General features: G+C 40.6%; 2 protein-coding genes and 4 non-coding genes across 7 annotated transcripts; 5 read left to right on the top strand and 1 right to left on the bottom strand.

Moving 5' to 3' along the window:
- Nucleotides 1–151: 151 nt before the first annotated feature.
- rpl4 (ribosomal protein L4) lies at nucleotides 152–3,668 on the top strand. Its single transcript, XM_005928801.2, has 10 exons — nucleotides 152–282; nucleotides 929–1,100; nucleotides 1,189–1,295; nucleotides 1,529–1,667; nucleotides 1,959–2,083; nucleotides 2,220–2,349; nucleotides 2,700–2,856; nucleotides 3,071–3,154; nucleotides 3,339–3,459; nucleotides 3,546–3,668. Exons 1-10 carry the CDS (start codon nucleotides 280–282, stop codon nucleotides 3,615–3,617), a joined length of 1,110 nt encoding a protein of 369 aa, XP_005928863.1. The 5' UTR covers nucleotides 152–279; the 3' UTR covers nucleotides 3,618–3,668.
- LOC121814992 lies at nucleotides 1,371–1,469 on the top strand. Its single transcript, XR_006054716.1, has one exon. It is a non-coding gene; the product is annotated as a small nucleolar RNA SNORD16 (small nucleolar RNA).
- Nucleotides 1,774–1,872, top strand: LOC121814993. Its single transcript, XR_006054717.1, has one exon. It is a non-coding gene; the product is annotated as a small nucleolar RNA SNORD16 (small nucleolar RNA).
- Nucleotides 2,924–2,994, top strand: LOC121814990. The gene has a single exon (XR_006054714.1). It is a non-coding gene; the product is annotated as a small nucleolar RNA SNORD18 (small nucleolar RNA).
- Nucleotides 3,198–3,264, top strand: LOC121814991. The gene has a single exon (XR_006054715.1). It is a non-coding gene; the product is annotated as a small nucleolar RNA SNORD18 (small nucleolar RNA).
- A 15-nt stretch (nucleotides 3,669–3,683) lies between the features above and the next one.
- On the bottom strand, nucleotides 3,684–15,844 carry map2k1 (mitogen-activated protein kinase kinase 1). 2 transcript variants are annotated; one of them, XM_005928800.3, is made up of 11 exons: nucleotides 15,550–15,844; nucleotides 6,728–6,938; nucleotides 6,271–6,417; nucleotides 5,984–6,061; nucleotides 5,797–5,848; nucleotides 5,134–5,258; nucleotides 4,770–4,977; nucleotides 4,518–4,582; nucleotides 4,335–4,393; nucleotides 4,189–4,234; nucleotides 3,684–4,113 (listed from the first exon to the last, which is right to left on the bottom strand). In XM_005928800.3, exons 1-11 carry the CDS (start codon nucleotides 15,630–15,632, stop codon nucleotides 4,000–4,002), a joined length of 1,188 nt encoding a protein of 395 aa, XP_005928862.1. In that variant the 5' UTR covers nucleotides 15,633–15,844; the 3' UTR covers nucleotides 3,684–3,999. The 2 variants fall into 2 exon arrangements, with proteins under 2 accessions (XP_005928862.1, XP_042079507.1); XM_042223573.1 differs by lacking the exons at nucleotides 3,684–4,113; nucleotides 4,189–4,234; nucleotides 4,335–4,393 and adding an exon at nucleotides 4,239–4,277.
- Nucleotides 15,845–17,820: the final 1,976 nt, after the last annotated feature.

Genomic DNA, 17,820 nt, shown 5'->3' with positions numbered 1-17,820 from the left:
TCCCATGTTTAAGAACGGTTTTAAAATTGCTTGGCTAAACATGCTAAGCACTGACAAATTAAACATGCTATATAATTTATGCAGTGTATTCTTTTTCATTTTCCTGTGCTCGTTTTATGAAGTTATACAAAGGACTTATCACGATGATGTTGATACCGGAAGTGGTGATTTAAAGCGGAGGCATAAACCATGTAGGGTGAATCGCCAACTTCCTTTTTTACTGTGGCCGCCATACCGTGAGGAGTGTGGTTCCCGGCGAGCCGAAAATAACTACCGAAAATGGTGAGAATTTCCATGTTTTTCAAGGCTAACGTGATATAATACACGAGTCTTCATATTGTGGTTCGTGTTGAACAAGCAAGCGCGTGTTTTGTGAATTTGGAAATCATAGGTTCCGATGTAATATAGCAGCAAATTGAAACGCTCCCAGCTAGCAAAGCTAACACGAGGAGCCATTTTGAGTGAGCGGCTACAAGTTACACGTGTGGCTGTCCTTTCAGGGGTAGATCACTGAAGGCTGATCTTGCGTATTTTGATGGCATCTAAAGTTAGATGGTTGTTTCTGCCATTTGAATTTATCTATGCGCTATATTCGGCCGTTATCATTTACAATTAATGTTACGTTTAAACAACCTGGCCAAGTCGTCTTAGCAGAAACGAGCTAAACTGAGGCTAACCGAGGCAGATTTCATGTTGGCTAAATGAAACCTTACTTTGATTGTGTCGGTTAAAGCAGGGATATTTTATTGAAACTGCAATTACGTCAAGATTAATCTGCCTTTTAAATCTGAATTATAAGTTAGTAGTTTTTCTCCTGTCACATGCCTGGATGTCTTAAAGACACATACTACACAGGTTTAGACTCTTGAATTGCCTACATAACTTTCTCTTACAGAATACATCTGACGATTGTTTATTTCTTTCTCAGGCTTGTGCCCGACCCCTCATCTCGGTGTATTCCGAGAAAGGAGAATCCTCAGGCAAAAATGTTGTCATGCCTGCAGTGTTCAAGGCCCCTATTCGCCCTGATGTGGTGAATTTTGTGCACACCAACATGCGCAAGAACAACCGCCAGCCTTATGCAGTCAGTGAACTGGCAGGTGAGTGCATAAATGTACTTGGCATATAGTAAACGTTTTATTAAGGTGTTATGTACACAATATAGATTATGTGTTATGTGTGTTTTAGGCCACCAGACCAGTGCTGAGTCCTGGGGTACAGGAAGAGCTGTGGCCCGTATCCCTCGTGTGAGAGGTGGTGGTACTCACCGTTCTGGCCAGGGTGCTTTTGGAAACGTATCCTCTTGATGATTACAAGAGTTTTTCCCACTTTGTAATATGTATACTGAGGCAAACTTAATTCTGTGGGCTTGCTGTGATGGTGTAATTTGCGTCTGACTCTGTGACCAGTGACAGAATGCCTGCTGTCATATGCTGGCACAGATGGCTGATGAACATTGAGTCTGAGCAGGTATAAAATAGTTATTTACTTAAGTTTTTTAAGTCAGTGGTCCTTGACTTTGGTCTAGATGTGTCGTGGTGGTCGTATGTTTGCCCCCACTAAAACCTGGCGCCGCTGGCATCGCAGGATCAACGTACCCCAGAAGCGCTATGCTATCTGCTCTGCCCTGGCCGCCTCTGCCATTCCTGCACTTGTGATGTCCAAAGGTAAGAGTCAAAAGATGTTCGAATGGGACATGAATTGGTAGAAACCAGCATGGAAATATATTTTGACCAAAAATGAACCCTTTTTGATTCAGCCTAACATTTGACTTGCTGTGATGGTGTAATTTGCGTCTGAGCCTGTGAACAGTGACGGTTGCCTGCCGTCTCTAAGCTGTCACAGAGTATTGATGTCCTTTAAATCTGAGCAAGTGTAGTTAATGCTGTAACTTTGATAGTCCTAGCAGTTTTCTCTGTCATTGTCTTTGACTGATTCTTAACAATCTTTCCTTTTAGGACACCGCATAGAGGAAATCCCTGAAGTCCCACTGGTGGTTGAAGACAAAGTTGAGGGCTACAAGAAGACCAAGGAGGCAGTGCTGCTGCTGAAGAAGCTCAAAGCCTGGAATGACATTAAGAAGGTACAGTAACCTCAAAACACTGAGGAACACTGAGTTTCATCAGTAGTTTTCCCCAAGTCAAATCATTCTTCTTTTTCCTGAGTTGGCACTGGGGGCATTTAATTATTAATAATGGAGTTTTATTTGCTCTTCTCAGGTCTATGCCTCTCAGCGTATGCGTGCCGGTAAGGGTAAGATGAGGAATCGCAGACGTATCCAGCGCAGAGGGCCGTGCATTATCTACAACCAAGATGCTGGCTTAACCAAAGCCTTCAGAAATATCCCCGGTAAATGTCCCGGTTAAAATTTAGAATTTATTACGGTGTTAGAAAATGGATATTATGATTCTTACATTTAATTATGGTATAGTTAAAATGGAATGTTCTATTGGATGAAATGGAATAAATGATCAAGATACTAAAACTAGCTAACTTTGCTTTCAATTAAACTCTAATTGTTTTCTTCATTTATGCATGCGTAACTTCAAGTTTGCCTGAATACTGATGAGTTGTAATTGTAGTGTTTATAGTATAGTTGAGTCTTAAATAAGTCATTTGCCCTTTAAAAACTCACTATAGCTTCAAGATAATTGGTTCATCAACATGCAGATGTTTGATTATTGTGCTGCATTTTGCAGGCATCACTCTGCTGAACGTGAACAAACTGAACCTTTTGAGGCTCGCTCCCGGTGGTCACGTTGGACGGTTCTGCATCTGGACCGAGAGTGCTTTCCGCAAGCTGGATGACCTGTACGGCACATGGCGCAAGGCTGCCTCCCTGAAGGTTGACTACAAGTGAGTATTTGAGTATTTTGAGAGCATGCACTCTAAAAGTACAAGTGCAGTGTATCATGCTGGTGTACAACAGTGATGAGCTTCCACTTCATGGTCCGTGTTTTTGAACTATGTGATATTTAACGAAGTTCTGAGTTTGAGCAACAAAACTTATCATACGGCTTTTTTGCCTTCATGTACGAGGGACTTTAATTCTTGACTCTTCTTCCTTCAGCCTGCCAATGCACAAGATGACCAATACAGATCTGACCAGGATTCTGAAGAGTGAGGAGATCCAGAAAGCACTTCGTGCACCCAAGTAAGCATTTTTCAGTGTAGTTTTTCCCTGAGGTCTTATTTGCCAGCTATGATGATTTTCCACTTCAGGTCCGTGTTTCTGAACCCTGATTATATGGAAGTCCTGAGTGACGCAGAAAGTTTCACTGAAGTTGTAGTTAAGCAGAAGCTCACATATTCAAGGGTGGATTGTATTGTCATTACAGCAAGAAGCTCAACCGCAGAATTCTGAAAAAGAATCCTCTGAAGAATTTGAACATAATGCTCAAACTGAATCCTTACGCCAAGACAGCAAGACGTCATGCCATCCTCAAGCATGACCCTGCGGTAAGAGCCTGATCAGTTAAAGATGAAAGTAAAAACTGTATGTCTATTTGTTGATAACTTGGAGCCCCTCTTTGTTCTCACCATAGATCAAGGCCAAGATGCTGAAACCGAAGAAGAGGCCTGGAAAGAAGGGTGCACCTGCCAAGCCCAAGGCATAAACCAATACATACAAACTGGAGTTCAGTGAAGAATAAATCAGTTGTTTCAAATGCACGAGTCAGACCTGTCATTCAAACTTTTTATTCACAGGACTTATTTATTCCACATAAGCTAGCAAAGGTTTTGCACTGTGAAGACTTGGGGTTACAAAGGAATATCAAGCACAGGTAGAGCAGCATTTGTCAAGATTAAATTAAATCTTTAGAAAAAAAAGATGGCTTTTCAGGAAGGCCTGCAAGGTAGCCCAAAGACTTGTTCAATACATAGTTCCACTTGGCATTTAGGTTTGTACACTTTGATCAGTATAAACAGTTTTATATACCAATAACAGAAATTAGTCATTAGAAGACTTTGATGTGGGTGTAGTAGGCAGAACAGGCCTCACATTATGGTACCATGTGTTGGTGTCAAAGGCTGACTGAGTCCAATGGTGGTGCACAGCCAGCCAGCAAAGTCAACTTCCTCTGCTTCGGAGGTTTTAATGAAAGGATGCACCTGAAGAAAAGGAGAGCTTTTAGATGCATAGAGATAGGGAGTGTAATAAGTGAATATTAAGAGTGCAAATCTTACCATCAACTGTTTCAAGTCTGCTCTCTCTGCTGGGTTTTTAATCAAGCTGGAGTGGAAACAACATCTTAGTGTAGTTCCGTGAAACACCACTAGGTGGCAGAAGATTATGTGCAGTGTAGGTGAGAGAAAACGTGTCTTCTACCTACCATTTATTAACAAAGTCCTGGAATTCAGAACTAAATACAGCAGGCAGTTTTGGTGGAGGCTGAAATTTAGAGGTTTTTGTAAGTCAAATATCGCGTTAAATTGCTCCTAAAGGCATTAATACACTGTAGCCTAGCATCTATCTGCATCATACCAGCATGTGTAGATAAATCCAGTAAACTCACCTCATTAACGATGTAATCAAGAAGCTCAAAAATGGCCATCGGAGGTCTGCTGTCTGGGCCGTATGCTGTTAAGGGGGTGCAACCAAAATAATCAGCCCCTTGTAGGTTAGACATTGTGTAATTACTTCAATGACTATGCTGTAACTTATTTAAGCTGTTTCATCAGAGCTTTTCGAAATGATATAAAGCTGCTGTAACTTCAGAAGCTACACTTCAGAGTTACAGCAAGAACCAGAGCCTTCTCAGACTTACAGCTGCCGGGTCGCCCAGGGGGCTGCGGCTTTGGGGAGGAATCACTGGAGGCTGCCTCCCCTTCCACTGGGAAGCCGAAAATCTGTTCGAGCTCCTTAGCATCAGGTGGTGGAATAGGAAAGCGTCCAATGGCCATTTCAACCAGTGACAGACCCATGCTCCAGATGTCCGACTGAACAGAATAGTGGGTGCCTTGTAAGCGCTCGGGCTAAACAACACATAACAGAGGTAGTGTCAGTTATCAGTAGTATAGCTTTTACTTATTTTATTACAATAATAAACCGGCAGGTAAATGACAGCTATGTTAAGTGGCACACGTAAACTTGCAGCCAGATTACTGACGAGTTTTTCCAATTTAACTGACCGACATGTACGACCGAGTGCCCACAAAGGAGTTGGCCATGGAGTCTATAAGCTGTCCGCTCACTCCAAAGTCACACAGCTTGATCTCACCACGGGAATTCACTAGGATGTTAGAAGGCTTGACATCTGAAAGAGGGACACGCAGTGTTTAGGAGAACACAGTGGGCAAGTGTTTCAACAGGCAGCATCAGCACAGAACAAACTGCTGCAGGCATTTTGTGCTGCTTGTGCTGACTCGTTTTACAGTTTCATCCCTACAACAAAGATTTAACTGAGCCTTTAAATTGGGATTGACTGTATTCTAAGTTTGTATTAAAACAAGAGGTAGGTGATCACTGTGTTGCTGTCAGGTCATGCCTCCACTTCTACGTTAGAAAACAAGCTTTTTACACCCAGTATGACCACAATATGACAGAAAGAAATGTTAAAGTGAAAAAAAAAATCTGTTCAAATGTAACTATCAGAAAAAACAAGAGCTTTAAACTTCCCCCTCAGACATAACAAAAACCAAATCAGACTTCCATGTAATCATATCTTCACCTCTCTGCTAGTGCCAGACAAATGATTTGATCTAGGCTTTATGTATAGCAAAACTAAGGAAAGGTATTTATGCGTTTAAAGGCCAGGTGAAGAAAATTAAATTATATTTAATTGAAATAGCGACCTCTGTGCATGATCTTGTGCTTCTCCCTCAGGTAGGAAAGACCTTTAATTACCTGCAGAGACAAACATTGCATAACAGCACAGCAAAGGCACAGATAATTTGGTACTGCCAAAGAAGTATAAGAAACTTAGCTCTAGTGTGACGGCCAGAGCATGAAATAAGTGGGAGAGGTGTTAAAGCTACCCACAGCAATGCTGACTTTGCCAAGGATCTGCTCTGGGATCTTGCCTGCTTTCTTCAGTGATTGGTCCAGGGAGCCACCATCCTATGAACAACAGACGGGGACAAATGGAGAGGATTCAAAATAAAAAATTTGTGAAAAACAACACATTTCATCAAAAATAGCTTGTTCCCATGCCGACCAGGCTGTAAATGGAGGGCAAGAAATACCTAACAACTTTCAGTATAGTCTGTAAAAGAAAGCAAAAACACTACTGGGAAAACACTGGCAAGCATAACATTAATAAACTATACCATATGCTCCATGCAGATGCTGATTTCCCCATCGCTGTAGAAAGCCCCGTAGAAGCCCACAATATATGGGGAGTTGCACTCATGTAGCACCTGCAGCTCCCTAATGATCTGGTTCCTGATGGCTGGTTTAATCTCAAGGTGGATCAGCTGGAACACAGCAGGGCTCATGTTTTTAATTATGCTTCCGTAACACAGAGAAGACAAATGCTAGACAATACAAGCACAGACAAGAACATGCTTTATGACCAAAAAATGATCATTAAGGAAAAAGATTTAATATTGAAGCACATCTTGTTTCAGCTAGGGGGCGATTTTTAACAGCAGCACTTGGGTTTTCGGACGGTCTGCTGTCCCATTAACCCACATTTAAGGCTGTGCACAAACACTGGAGTAATGATGCCTCTTGGACATACTGGAGTAAAAAAAATAGCTTTCAGACAGCTGTGCTGCAGCTTACCTTCCTTGCCATAATCAGACCCGAGGGTCGGTGGGAAACCTTAAAGACAACTCCTCCGTTGCCGGCACCGAGCTCGCAGATCTTCTCAAAGTCATCGTCCTTCAGCTCTCCCACTTTCTGCTTCTGTGTCAGAAAGGCCTCCAAGCGTTTCCGCTGCTGCTCATCCAACTCGAGCTCCTCTAGTTTTTTCTGCAGTGCCTCCAAGTTTGTTCTTGTTAAGAGTAAAGAAAGACAGAAGACAATGAGAAACGTGAATTATTATTGTATTCAGTTCAGAGACTAAACTGTCAGATCTCCTCTCATTAGATATCAATGACCCGGTGGTCCCACTATTTTCATTCCTCATGCTTTCATCTCACATGATTGGTTTGAGTTCCAAAAGTCTGAATTTGTGAGTCTCCCAAGAAATGTGTGACTAAAAAAGGTGTTTCCGATCCATGGATAACGACTTATGGCAAGTCAAATTTGATTACCAGTCCAAACTTTTAATAGTGCAACAGAAAAGAGGCAGCAGAGCAGTGTACAAAAACACAAGGCCATAAAAATAAACTTTAATATCCATAAATATTATAAATACAGTATGGTTGCTCCATAGATTGTGTTTCTTCAAGTTAGATATATCTAGATTTCAAACTACCGTTCAAGATTAGTAAGGTTTTTCTCCTTGTCACACTCACTCCCCCACATTCAGCTTGCTGGGATCTGCTCACCACAGATAATCCACATACTCCACATCCAGACCTACTGCATCTATTATGTCATCCTCCGAGATAAGACTGAGCTATGTGTAGTACTCCTGCACATTCCTCAGGAATAATGTTAAACAAAGAGGGAGCCAGCAGAGAGAGCTGGTTGTGTTTTATTATCCCTTTTCAGATCCCAGTGTGAGAAAGCTTTCCTTGAGAAACTAATTGTCTAGTGAACTCTGCTGCCCTTTGACCTCCCACTCAACTGCCTCAAAACACTGTCCACACCGCCACGCACAGCCAGTCTAAGACTTTAAAAAGTATTAGCTGGAAGCTGCTGTGAAGACCACAGAGATGTCCTGTTATTAGTGTCAAACATTTGGCCTGTGAATGTTAAAAATTTGCAATTTAATTGTTTACGCTGTAAATGATTAAAGTATCAAACAAAAGCATGTATGATTCATATGTGCTGCTGTCTTCATTCAGCTAAGAGAAAATCATTTAAATGAATTATTTAATTGCCAGCCTACCAGATTTTCGTGACAATACAACTATGTGGTGATGAGAAGATCTTCATCAGTCTTAGTGGTAATTACGCTTTTTATTCCTCATCTTTTTTTTAAACTTAATAACGACTCACTGGAGAGCAGCTCTTCTCCCTGCACAGCTCCGCACAGCAAAGAGAGGGTTAAGTGGTTTTATTTTTGACAGTAGGCCTGCATATCCATGGAGACGAGGTGCCGAGTTTGAGCTGGCTGTGGGTGGCGTGGGCGTTTTGTCGACAAGAGCTGGAGGTGGAGGAGGATGAGAGGAGGAGAAGCCTGAAACACTACACAATGTACGAGGGAGGGACTACAGTAGCGCCACACTGCAGGCCCCCTCCCTTCCAGGTGCAGGAAGAAGTGAGCACGACGCTGGGCTTTTGAGCTCCATCCGCACTAAAGAACAAGGACATCCAGCAGAACTTGAATGTGAGAAGCACAATAACTCTACACCTTGACATCAAGCAAGTTAAAGAAAATGCATTTTTAATAAATGAGAGTCTGAGACACACATTTACAGTGGGGCAAAAAAGTATTTAGTCAGCCACCGATTGTGCAAGTTCCCCCACTTAAAATGATGACAGAGGTCAGTAATTTGCACCAGAGGTACACTTCAACTGTGAGAGACAGAATGTGAAAAAAATCCATGAATTCACATGGTAGGATTTGTAAAGAATTTATTCGTAAATTAGGGTGGAAAATAAGTATTTGGTCACCTCAAACAAGGAAAATCTCTGGCTCTCACAGACCTGTAACGTCTTCTGTAAGAAGCTTTTCTGTCCCCCACTCGTTACCTGTATGAATGGCACCTGTTTGAACTCATCATCTGTATAAAAGACACCTGTCCACAGCCTCAAACAGTCAGACTCCAAACTCCGCCATGGCCAAGACCAAAGAGCTTTCGAAGGACACCAGGAAAAGTATTGTAGACCTGCACCAGACTGGGAAGAGTGAATCTACAATAGGCAAGCAGCTTGGTGTGAAAAAATCAACTGTGGGAGCAATCATCAGAAAATGGAAGACATACAAGACCACTGATAATCTCCCTCGATCTGGGGCTCCACGAGGGGAGGCGGAGGGGGAAGGAGAATTGGAGGACCTAGGGGTACAATCAAAAGTAACGGGGAAGGAGCGCTGGGAGAAACTCAAACCCATGCAGCCTCGAACGGATTGAGACTCACAGAGGAGAGTGATCCAGCAACAGCTGTAAAAATCATGTGGACAATCACAGAAAAACACAAACCACGACTCTGCTGGGGTCCACCAAGTTCATGTGGTCAATGAATGAACGGTGACAATCAGAACCAACGGGACGAAGACTGGGACGGACAAAGTAACAAAGGTCACCATCAGTAACACACTACAACGGCAGGGAATCAAATCCCGCAGTGCCAGACGTGTTCCGCTGCTGAAGCCAGTGCATGTCCAGGCCCGTCTGAAGTTTGCCAGAGAGCACATGGATGATACAGCAGAGGATTGGGAGAATGTCATGTGGTCAGATGAAACCAAAGTAGAACTTTTTGGTATAAACTCAACTCGTCGTGTTTGGAGGAAGAAGAATACTGAGTTGCATCCCAAGAACACCATACCTACTGTGAAGCATGGGGGTGGAAACATCATGCTATGGGGCTGTTTTTCTGCCAAGGGGACAGGACGACTGATCCGTGTTAAGGACAGAATGAATGGGGCCATGTATCGTGAGATTTTGAGCCAAACCTCCTTCCATCAGTGAGAACTTTGAAGATGAAACGAGGCTGGGTCTTCCAACATGACAATGATCCAAAACACACCGCCCGGGCAACAAAGGAGTGGCTCCGTAAGAAGCATTTGAAAGTCCTGGAGTGGCCTAGCCAGTCTCCAGACCTCAACCCCATAGAAAATCTGTGGCGGGAGTTGAAAGTCCGTGTTGCTCGGCGACAGCCCCAAAACATCACTGCTCTCGAGAAGATCTGCATGGAGGAATGGGCCAAAATACCAGCTACTGTGTGTGCAAACCTGGTAAAGACCTATAGTAAACGTTTGACCTCTGTTATTGCCAACAAAGGTTATGTTACAAAGTATTGAGTTGTATTTTTGTTATTGACCAAATACTTATTTTCCACCCTGATTTACGAATAAATTCTTTACAAATCCTACCATGTGGATTCATGGATTTTTTTTTTTCACATTCTGTCTCTCACAGTTGAAGTGTACCTCTGGTGCAAATTACTGACCTCTGTCATCATTTTAAGTGGGGGAACTTGCACAATCGGTGGCTGACTAAATACTTTTTTGCCCCACTGTATCTATCAGGTTTTGGTTCATGGCTTCAGCCAAAGAGGTATTCAGCTACTTATTATTTCAACATGTGTTGCTTAGATTCTTTTTTTCAAAGAATAGTTCAACACAGCTCTGGAGAACCAAAATTTTATTAAAAATTGATATGCGATTGAACAGTCTCTTTTAAACTATTATTTGAAAAATGGTTGCTGTTGAAGCTACAGCTGTTTCCATCTGTTTCCATTCTGTATCTCCCCTGAGTGTTTCTCTTTTCTAAGCATTGCATCGTGTGCAGGTACGTTAAGAGACTGCAAAATTACCGGATGTGTAAACATAGGTGCCCTGTAAAGATTACAATTCAAGAAACCTGTAGCATGGATAGCTGAACCTGGTGCGCAGTAAATGTAACAAATGGGAGAATTACAGTATTTTTAGTGAGTGTCAATCACTTACTGTTGGAGAAATTAAAACCAGGATGAGTTCCTCAGAAAACCTTTTTTTTTTTTACTGTAATTAAAAACTGAGTACCTGTTGCTCTCTAATAAAAAGCATATAGTAAGCAATATGTTAAATAAAGAAATAATAAAAAAGAGCCACAAACTATGGCTGCTGTCAATATTTATCAATAATTTAGTTTCCCAGAACCTTAGAGAGGTTTTCACCTATGTGATGGCAGTAGGTTATCCAAGATGAAGTATAAGGGTCTATCCAAAACAAGCTGTTTGTATTTGTTCTCAGCTCTCCCCTGATAATATTCCATCCTTATGGGCCACTGATTGCAGTTCTCCAATGGCTTGCAGCCATTTCATGCTGAAAAAGCATTTGGCGTGCTGGAATGGCTGTCCTTTTTCACAAGAGTGCAACGGTCTGGTTTCAGTAAGAGGCTCATCGATTGGATTAAGCTCATCCACAACCATTATGCAACATATTTGCTCTCCAGTGTCAGCATCCAATCATCTTGTGTCGTGTTGCAAATTACCCAGAATAATGTGCTAATTTAAATGAGCGCTTTGAAACCTGAGCCTTTTCTTCCCCTTCTGTTCAAAACAGCTGGTGGGTTTTCTTACTTACGGCTATAACGCTGATACATTACGAGAATAGATTTCTGGAAATGTCTCTTTCAGACATTTTTAGACCACATGATACACAGTAACTAAATCATAAATGTAAATATTGAAATCAATGACAGTTGAAATTCATTTGGCTGTTTGATTTCAGGGCCATGATATTGTTATGCTCATTTTGGTACAGAGCGGCCAAAGGTGTGCCAAGCAAATATCTCTCACAACATTATAGCAACAGAAGTCTGAACTGTTGCTACAACGCAGAGCGGATCCATCCTTTCATGTTGTTTACACAAAATTCTGCCATCCGAATGTTGCAGCACAAATCGTGACTCATCAGGATCAGGAAACATTTCTCCAATCTTCTTTTGTCCATGCCGAGTGTAGCTTTAATTTCCTGTTCTTAGCTGAGAGGTGTTACCACCCAGTGTGGGCTTCTGCTGTCGCAGGGTTTGATGTGTTGTGTGCTCAGAGATGCTCTTCTGCATACCTGGGTTGTAAAGACTGGTTGAGTTATTTTCTTCTGATATCTAATATTAACAAGGGAGTGTAGATAACTGCTGCTCACTGAATATTTTTCTCTTTTCAAAACCATTCTCAGTAAACTCTATGGATATGGTTGTTGCCAACCCATCTGGCATCAACAACCATGCAACGTTCAAAGTCACTTAAATCACTGTCCACTTTCTGATGCTCAGTTTGAACTTCAGCTTGTACTCTTGCTCATGTCTGCATGCCTAAATGCAATGAGGATTGGCTTATTAGATGTTTGTGTTAACAAGCAGCTGAAATGGTGTATCTAATGCACACTGCGATTATTTCCTAGCATATCTGAATAGATAAACACCCTCGTGTTAGAAACTTTACTTGTGTTACATTTGTCTAGTATTTATATTTATTTGATGATCTGAAACATTTAAGTGTGACAAACTTGTGATATCGGTAACATGAACAACATTTGTTACCACAAACCCACCATCTACCATCACTGGATTGAAACTGGTTTAGCTTTTCCTTAAACCCTCAGCCAGCTGAACTCAAACAGAACTGTGTTTTTATGGAAAAGAGGACTTGAGTAACAGCAGTCACTATATGTCAGCAGTGCCACAGTATAACACCTTCTTACATGACAGAGGACACAGAAACCCTCATTCAAAAACAAACAAACAAAAAAACCACAGTGATTCAGAATTCCTGATTGTTGCCTCATCCCAACATGTTGCTCTTTAGTCCATTAGATCCCGGCCAGCAGCAGCAGGAATGTGCTCGGCTCTCGCCAAACATTATGTCATCATCAATAGCTCCTAATGAACAAAGTAGAGGCACAGCTCATCTGTTTAACATTGTGCTAACTTCAAGCTTCATGTTTTTATGCATTCAGTATTTTTTGTGCTTTTCCTGTCTTACAGACCATCCAAGTCACACATTAGCCACATATTCATACAGCACTTCATGCACATCCATGGCCAATTTAGAATCACCAATTGATCTTTGAGAAGAGGACCCAAAAGAAATCCAAGCAAGCACAGGGAAAACATTCAAACTCTAAAAAGGAAGGCACAAGCCAATTGCAAGATTCATGTGCTGCGAGGCAACAGTGCTAACACCTGTACCCAACCTTATACTTTAACTCTACTACAGCTTTGCACAATTCACTATTCAATATAATCCCCTTTCATCGTATACCAGCCCTTCATGCATCTCCTCACTTCATTCACAGTCTAGAAAAAGCCATTTTAGCTCCGGTCCCTTTAAAGCCCCTCTTTCTAAAAGCCCACTTTGTTTTGATTGGCTGTTCTTCTCCTGCTTGATCAGTCATGTAGAGATTCTGAAACCAACATTCAAAACCTACAAAATGTCCACTTTTCACATTCTTGCATACACGTTGGAGCTCAAAATCTGATCCAGAACAGAGCAGACAGCGACAACATCCACAGCAAAACAGATTTCAACAGAGTTACTCAATAAGCATTGGGCTCATTTTGATGTCACAAGAGAGTATAAATGAATAAACAGTTTTCCTTCTTTCTTTCTCTTTTAGCACTCCTTCGCAACTGAGAAAGTATTTGATCAAGCTCTAGAACTTGCAGATAACTCTTAAGTAGAGCACTGAAGAAAAATTTCCAAGTCCAATGCTTCAGAATCTGATGATTCTTGGACCCTTTCTGTGCCCATATAAGGACATTCCTGCCTTACTGACATCAACCAGGCAAAAGGAATGTAAAACAAATGTCTGCAGCAGCCTTAGCTTTAGGTTCACAGGAATTACATGTACATGATTATCAGCTGATATATATTTTAATGGTGAGAAGCTGAGAAGTAGACTTTCCATCTAATGCAAGCTAAAGTCAAACATCTGCCCTTGGCTAAAGCTAAACTGAAGAGGCGGTTCTATTTTTGGTAGCATTTACATGTATCATTTCTTGTATCAATAAACATGAGAACTCAAAAGGTTTTGAATGAATTCTGATCAAACTTTGTAGGGGTGTAGAATGGCGTCATGTTAACAATCCATTCAAGTTTGGCTTACATCCACCAAGGTCTTCAAGGTTAACCAAATCATTTGTTGGGCAAAAACTGACAAAAAGTCTTACAAGTTTTACACTTGTGGCATGTGTGACACGTATTGTCAACATATAGAGTGTATTGTATATATTGTGTAAAGATTTTAAATAGGTCACTTATAACCTTTGACCTCTCCAAGGTCAATAGATTAATCCGAAGGTCAAAGTGATACTAGTGATCTGTAGAGCTATTTTTAAAACTATGTTTCTTACTGGTCAGACTTTTATAAAATATATTTCACCTTTCAAGCTATGCTACAAATTCATTTGTAGTGGGAACAGTTAAGAAATGATACTGGTTTATGGGGATTTTAAATGCCACATTATAGTTTGTATCCAAATATCATGTCATTGACTTTTGGCCTCACTTTTACATTTCTACTACTCTAATTTGTATCTTACTAAAAGCTTCCTAAAGTATATTTCTTCCTGTTTTTGTTTTTAATTTTTGGTACTAGTGGACACATTAAAAAAATCTTTCTTGTTTCTTTAAAATTACCATTACTTAACGCAAAATTTTATTCAAATATGACTCAGTGTCATTTTTTTTGTCTTTAATTCATTGCCAAAGACACAGATGGCCTTCAGATGGGCGCTCTAACAACGAAACAATAATATATTTGGACTCTACAACGCATCAGAAAAGCAGCCATCATAACTGATGACACGTTACGTAATTCTCATCTCAACTGATCCAGCTTGTTGCAGGACTCACTGGGCTTTTCTCTGCAAACTGAGGGCTAGAGGAGAATGTCAAAACAATTTTATGTCTCCATTACTGTGTTTTGTCAAACAGTGGTGGGAGCAGGCCTTTGCAGAACTCCTTCAGCAGACAGAAATATAATTCTGTGTGCTGCCTCGCTGGAAAGCTCTATCTCTGACTAATCACACCAAGTGGGCTGTGAGAGTAACACGGAGACCTGTCCATCTATGACACCACAAAGAGGACTTGACAGCCAAAAGTTACATAAATATTATAATGAGAAACACGGTAACAATGATAATTTGTGAAAATGACCTGTGGCATGAGTAAAACGGGAAAATGAATGAAATCACGAGGACTTTGACAGCTATTTAGCGCTTGAAATGATAAAGTGAAATGAGTTTCCAGTTTTTTCCATTTACATCATTAAAAATTAAACTTCTTTAACTGTTTGATAGCTGATTAGTGTGCAACAAATAGTCCAGTTATCATGTAGTCTACTGAATTATGATTTAGTGGCTGTTTTAATAACTGTTCAAGCATTTTTTTTAGAGCCAAACATTATCAATGTGAGCAACCTCTGTTTATTCCCTGTTTTATTTCAGTGTGAACGGAGTATCTCTGTCTTGGATTGTGCTCAAGAGTAAATCTAAAGAATTATTCAATCAATGCTGTAGCCTATAAAAATGCTACATGCAACCCAAACCACATAAGCTATTTTGAGGAATGGTCAATGGTTAACGTGTCAGTAACTTTTCAGATTTAAAAAAAAAATATTTCATTTTCTCAGTACAGCAACTGATGCAAATGATCAATAGTTGCAGTAGAGGACAAGGTTTCAGGAACCCACACAAATACTTGGTGCAGAGTACTCGAGCACACACACGGTATTGGCTGCTGTCATACTGAATCCAACATATATTAGGTTATATATCAGAAAGCAGTTATCTGTGTACTACATTCCCCTATCAGAATATTAGAAGCAGATTAATATTGACACTCACTCTGTGGCTCCGCTGCCGTTGATAGTGTTTCCATCAGGGATGGGGTTGAGTTGGATCGGCTCAGGCTTCCTTCTCTTCTGCATGTTACGTGCAAGAAACAAGCTGGTGTACAAAAAAAAAATAACAACAACAAATCAACACACGAGCTGCAGCAGTGTAGACGGAAGCCCGATACAGAAGGGGTATCTGATATTAAGAAGACACTGTTTATCGGCACTGACTGACAGGGAATTAGGCAAGGGTTGTAATGCACTGCAAGGCTGAGCAGCTGATTTCTTCTTAATGGGTGGAGGTGAATGAAACGTCACAAAATATTTTCATTGGTCTTCCGGAAAGCGCGGCTGGGCTTGTTGCAGCTCTCCCTCTGCTGGTGATCGGCGGTATTACCATGCTGTTACCTAAAGTTTCGTTTATATTTTGAACGAACGGGAAGGCGGTCGCTAAAAGAAGCCTATTAGCCAAAACTAGAGTAGCTTTGCATTAAAAAAAAAAAAGATCTTCATTTATAAGAAATGCCGTCACTGACTTCATCCTAAAACAAATCACTTTAGCCTCTTTCTTCGGATTGGCTGCCCCTCCTAAACTGAAAGTTTGAACAACAATTGGGTGGGCCCAGAGCTGAGTGCTTTAAGGGCTTTCCACTCTCACTGACATAAATTATCTGAAACTGAGCACTTAAAGAAGTCTGAAATCTGAGCTTTTGGCTCACAGGGATTACTCATACAGAAACTGACCTCTTTATTCGAAACTTCAACCACATTTAACATGGCTAATGTTAAATGTGGAAAAATATGACATAATAATGAAAGAAAATAAGTAAAAAGATAATAGGTCCACTTTTAGGACCATTAGCTCACATCCTTATAATAATAATAATAATCATAATAATAATAATAATAATAATAATAATAATAATGGTAATACCCAGTGATTTTTACTGGGAAATGTAGCCTCTGGATACAGAGGCTCTGACTATCATTGTCCAAAATGGCATAAAAACCTAATAGATTACCATAACATAAACAAGGACTGCTTTCCTCCACAGGGAACCACACAGTCTGCTACTAGAACAAACTCTAACAAGCAAGCAAATGACAATCACCCCACTAAGAAATAAGTATGATGCTTATGAGGGTCCATAAAATGGACTCTCTGAAAACCATCGAAAACCAGCTAGAACTAGAATGGTGACAGAAAAAGTAAAAATATGTGATTGAAGTGTATTTCAAGACCTCATATGACCACTAATGACCTTGCGAACAACAGAAGGGACGTTATTAAAAACGAGGCTGACAGAGACTGAAATTCAAAGGATAAAAGATAAAAACATCTCAAGAGCGGGGAAGAGATGTGAATCACCACAAAAACAATGTTGCAGCATTAAGTGCTGAGGAAAATGAGCACAGCGATGAAGTAAACCAACCAAATGAATCAGACCACCCAAATGCAACACAGTGCTGATGAAAAAGTAGAGGAAATGGTAAACAACATCCTGAGAAAATGGAAGGCTGTAAAAGAAACATTGATGAAAGACCACTAATGCTAAAAATTAAATGTGACAAGCATGTAAAATCAGCATTAACCCTCTCAGGCTCAAATTAAGTTTTTGTTGCTAATGCACAAAAGAATACCTGCAGTGGTACTTCTGAGTAAAAAAAACTCTTAAAATATGTATGTGGGGTAATCAGGTTGTTAGCTTTTAACTGTTGCAAATCTGCAACGCCTGCCTTGAGAGGGTTAAAAATAACTAATAGAGCAATCATGGCTATTAAGAATAGGCTTAATGATAAGCTATCCCTTGCTGAAGTGAACAAATTATTTTATGCCACTGCCTCTGCAGTCAGTGACATCTTAGGCAACAACAGTGGAGGCAATAACAACAACTATCCAAAAAATCCAGAAACTGGGAGACCCAGGGGAATGATGGCGTAACAAGCTTCTGGCTAAAACAACAGCACTACATGAAAACCTGACACGATCATAGAAAACCATGAAGAATGGCCTCCTTATTGTTAGTGCCCAACTAATGCAGTCGACTAACAAGTGGTACTACTTAATCCTACACTGTGTAAGACTTTAAAATGAATACCAATAGCCAGATCCTACAAGAATCTGGTGGACAACAACTTGCTAGCACTAAAACAAAAATACTGTAGTTATGTAGGAGTTATGTAGATCAACTACTTATGAATAAAGCCATAATGAAGGCGATTAAGACTGGGAAAAGAAATAATCTTACTCCTTTTGGTTGACCAAAAGGAAGTATTCAAC

Source organism: Haplochromis burtoni, unplaced genomic scaffold, assembly GCF_018398535.1.
Source record: "Haplochromis burtoni strain Fernald_Lab_line unplaced genomic scaffold, NCSU_Asbu1 Contig_114, whole genome shotgun sequence".
In the NCBI taxonomy this organism is placed as follows: Eukaryota; Metazoa; Chordata; class Actinopteri; order Cichliformes; family Cichlidae; genus Haplochromis; species Haplochromis burtoni.
Note: the sequence above shows the minus strand (reverse complement) of the source record. Positions and strands in the feature narration are given on the sequence as shown.

What these genes read in the sequence shown, in the direction of transcription:
- rpl4 (XM_005928801.2), top strand. An exon ending in AGCCTTCAGAAATATCCCCG is followed by an intron (nt 2,350 to 2,699) that starts GTAAATGTCCCG and finishes TGCATTTTGCAG; the next exon opens with GCATCACTCTGCTGAACGTG. An exon ending in AAAGCACTTCGTGCACCCAA is followed by an intron (nt 3,155 to 3,338) that starts GTAAGCATTTTT and finishes TTGTCATTACAG; the next exon opens with CAAGAAGCTCAACCGCAGAA.
- map2k1 (XM_005928800.3), bottom strand. Translation starts at nt 15,632, where the DNA reads ATGCAGAAGAGAAGGAAGCCTGAGCCGATCCAACTCAACCCCATCCCT. An exon ending in GCACAAGATCATGCACAGAG is followed by an intron (nt 5,259 to 5,796) that starts GTCGCTATTTCA and finishes TCCCTCTTTCAG; the next exon opens with ATGTCAAGCCTTCTAACATC. An exon ending in CAGGACTTTGTTAATAAATG is followed by an intron (nt 4,235 to 4,334) that starts GTAGGTAGAAGA and finishes TTTCCACTCCAG; the next exon opens with CTTGATTAAAAACCCAGCAG.